We start from the raw sequence: 3,628 nt of genomic DNA on the forward strand, positions 1-3,628 counted from the left end.
CAGGCCCGGTTCAAGAGCGAAAACTGGGTAAGGCGTTCAGACGTGGACAGCAGCCAGGGCCAGTTCAAGCGTGCCAACTAGGTAATGGGTTCTTGTGTAGACAGCAGGCATGGCCAGTTCCAGTCCTCTTAACTGGGTATTGGGTTGGGGTGTGTGAAGGATGCCAGGGCCAATTCAATAGCGAAAACAGAGTACGAGGTTGGGGCATGGACAGCAGGCAGAGCCAGTTCCAATCCTCTAACTGGGTATGGGGTTTGGGTGTGTAACAGCTGACAGGGTCGGTTCAAGGGTGAAAACTGGGTACAGGGTTGGTGTCTGGACAGCAGGTATGCCCAGTTGTAGTTCGGAAACTGGAAACATTGATGGAGTATGGACAGTAGGGAGGGCCAGTTCAAATGCGCTCACAGGGTACAGGGTTGGGTTGTGGACAGCAGGCAGGGCCAGATGAAGAGCATAAACTGGATACAGTGATGGGGTCTGGACAGCAGACAGGGCAATTTCAAGTGCACTCAGGGGATTTGGGGTTAGAGTGTAGACAGCTGACATTGCTGGTTCAAGAGCGACAATTGGGTGCGAGATTGTCATGTGGACAGCATTTAGGGCCAGTTCAAGAGCATAAACTGGATACAGTGATGGGGTATGGACAGCAGACAGGGCCAGTTTAAGTGCACTCAGTGGGTACGGGGTTAGGGTGTAGACAGCTGCCATTGCCAGTTCAAGAGCGACAATTGGGTATGAGGTTGGTGTGTCAACAGCATGCAGGGCCAGTTCAAGAGCATAAACTGGATACAGTGATGGGGTATAGGCAGTATGCAGGGACAGTTCAAGAGCATAAACTGGATACAGTGATGGGATATGGACAGCAGGCAGGGCCAGTTCAAACACAAACACTGGGTACAGGGTTGGGTTGTGCACCAGCGGCAGCGCCAGTTCAAGACAGCTGATTGGGTATGGGGTTGGGGTGTATACAGCAGACATGGACTGTTCAGCAGCGAAAACTGGGTACGGGGTTGGGGCGTGGACAGCAGGCAAGGCCAGTTCAAGCATGCCAACTGGGTACGGGGTTGTGGTGTGGACAGCAGGCAGGGCCAGTTCCAGTCCTGTAACTGGGTATAGGGTTGGGGTGTGTGACTGATGTTACGGCTAGTTCAATAGTGAAAACAGGATACGGGGGTTCGGGCGTGGACACTATGCTGGGCCAGTTCCAGTTATGTAACTGGGTATTGGGTTGGGGTGTGTGACAGATGCAAGTGTTGGTTCAAAAGCGAAAACAGAATACTGGGATGGGGCATGGACAGCAGGCAGGGGCAGTTCTAGTGCGCAAACTGTGAATGTTGATTGGGTGTGGACATTAGTCCTATTACTGGGTGTGGAGTTGGGGTCTGCGATAGTTGCCAGGCCCGGTTCAAGGGTGAAAACTGAGTACGGGGTTTGTGCGTGGACGATAGGCAGGGCCAGTTCTAGTGCATAAACTGTAAATGGTGATTGCGTCTGGACAGCAGGCAGGGCCAGTTCCAGTCCTTTAACTAGGTACGGGGTTGGGGTGTATGATAGCTGCTAGGCCCGGTTCAAGAGCGAAAACAGGGTAAGGGGTTCGGACGTGGACAGCAGGCAGGGCCAGTTCAAGCGTGCCAAGTGGGTACGGGGTTGTGGTGTAGACAGCAGGCAGGGCCAGTTCCAGTCCTCTAACTGGGTACTGGGTTAGGGTGTAGACAGCTGCCATTTCCAGTTCAAGAGCGACAACTGGGTACGAGGTTGGTGTGTGGACAGCATGCAGGGCCAGTTCAAAAGCATAAACTGGATACAGTGATGGCGTATGGGCAGCAGGCAGACCCAGTTCAAATGCGCTCACTGGGTACAGAGTTGGGGTGTGGACAGCTGGCAGGGCCGGTTCAAGAGTGAAAACTTGTTACTGCATTGGCGTGAGGACAGTACAAGGGCCAGTTCCAGTCCTCTAACTGGGTATGGGGTTAGGGTGTGTGACAGCTGCCAGGGCCGGTTCAAAAGCCAAAAGTGGGTACGAGGTTGTGGTGTGGATAGCAGGCAGGGCCAGTTTGAGTACTCTCACTTGGTCTGAGATTCTGGGTATGGACAGTAGTCAGGGCCAGTTCCAGTCCTCTAACTGGGTATGGGGTTGGGATGTGTGACATCTGCCAGGGCCGGTTCCATAGCGAAAACTGGGTACAGGGATGGAGTGTGGACAGCAGCCATGGACAGTTCTAGTGCGTAAACAGTGTATGGTTTGGACAGAAGGCAGGGCCAGTTCCAGTCCTCTAACTGGGTATGGCGTTAGGGTGTGATAGCTGCCACACCCGGTTCATGAGCGAAAAGCGGTTACAGGATGGGGTATAGACAGTATGCAGGGACAGTTCAAGAGCACAAACTGGATACAGTGATGGGATATGGACAGCAGGTAGGGCCAGTTCAAATACGATCACTGGGTACAGGGTTGGGGTGTGCACCAGAGGCAGGGCCAGTTCAAGACTGCTGATTGGGTATGTGTTTGGGTGTACACAGCAGACATGGACTGTTCAGTAGCGAAAACTGGGTACGTGCTTGGGGCATGGACAGCAGGAAGGGCCAGTTCAAGTATGCCAACTGGGTACGGGGTTGTAGTGTGGACAGCAGGCAGGGCCAGTTCCAGTTATGTAACTGGGTATTGGGTTGGGGTGTGTGACAGATGCCAGTGTTGGTTCAAAAGCGAAAACAGAATACTGGGATGGGGCATGGACAGCAGGCAGGGCCAGTTCTGGTGCGCAAACTGTGAATGTTGATTGGGTGTGGACATTAGTCCTATTACTAGGTGTTGGGTTGGGGGTCTATGATATTTGCCAGCCCCGGTTCAAGGGTGAAAACAGAGTACGGGGTTGGTGCGTAGACGACAGGCAGGGCCAGTTCTAGTGAGTAAGCTGTGAATAATGATTGGATGTGGAAAGTAGGCAGGGCCAGTTCCAGTCCTTTAGCTGTGTATGGGGTTGGGGTGTTAGAGAGATGCCAGGCCCGGTTAGAGAGCGAAAACAGATTATTGGGTTCGAGCATGGACACCATGCTGGGCCAGTTATAGTGCGTAAACTGTAAATGGTGATTGGGTGTGGACAGCAGGCAGGGCCAGGTCCAGTCCTTTAACTGGGTACGGGGTTGGGGTGTATGATAGCTGCCAGGCCCGGTTCAAGAGCGAAAACTGGGTAAGGCGTTCAGACGTGGACAGCAGGCAGGGCCAGTTCAAGCGTGCCAACTAGGTAATGGGTTCTTGTGTAGACAGCAGGCATGGCCAGTTCCAGTCCTCTTAACTGGGTATTGGGTTGGGGTGTGTGAAGGATTCCAGGGCCAATTCAATAGCGAAAACAGAATACGTGGTTCGGGCATGTACAGCAGGCAGGGCCAGTTCCAGTCCTGTAACTGGGTATGGGGTTTGGGTGTGTGACAGCTGACAGGGTCAGTTCAAGGGTGAAAACTGGGTACAGGGTTGATGTGTGGACAGCAGGTATGCCCAGTTGTTGTTCGCAAACTGGAAACATTGATGCAGTATGGACAGTAGGGAGGGCCAGTTGAAATGCGCTCACAGGGTACAGGGTTGGGTTGTGGACAGCAGGCAGGGCCAGATGAAGAGCATAAACTGGATACAGTG

General features: G+C 53.2%; 1 protein-coding gene across 1 annotated transcript; it reads right to left on the reverse strand.

Moving 5' to 3' along the window:
- Positions 1-237: 237 nt before the first annotated feature.
- Positions 238-1,047, reverse strand: LOC121385082. The gene has a single exon (XM_041515618.1). It carries the CDS (start codon positions 1,045-1,047, stop codon positions 238-240), a length of 810 nt encoding a protein of 269 aa, XP_041371552.1.
- Positions 1,048-3,628: the final 2,581 nt, after the last annotated feature.

The sequence above is a fragment of the Gigantopelta aegis genome, chromosome 11 (assembly GCF_016097555.1).
Source record: "Gigantopelta aegis isolate Gae_Host chromosome 11, Gae_host_genome, whole genome shotgun sequence".
Lineage (NCBI taxonomy): Eukaryota > Metazoa > Mollusca > Gastropoda > Neomphalida > Peltospiridae > Gigantopelta > Gigantopelta aegis.

Coding starts and splice junctions, on each gene's coding strand:
- LOC121385082 (XM_041515618.1), bottom strand. CDS start 1,047: ATGCTTGAACTGGCCTTGCCTGCTGTCCACGCCCCAACCCCGTACCCA.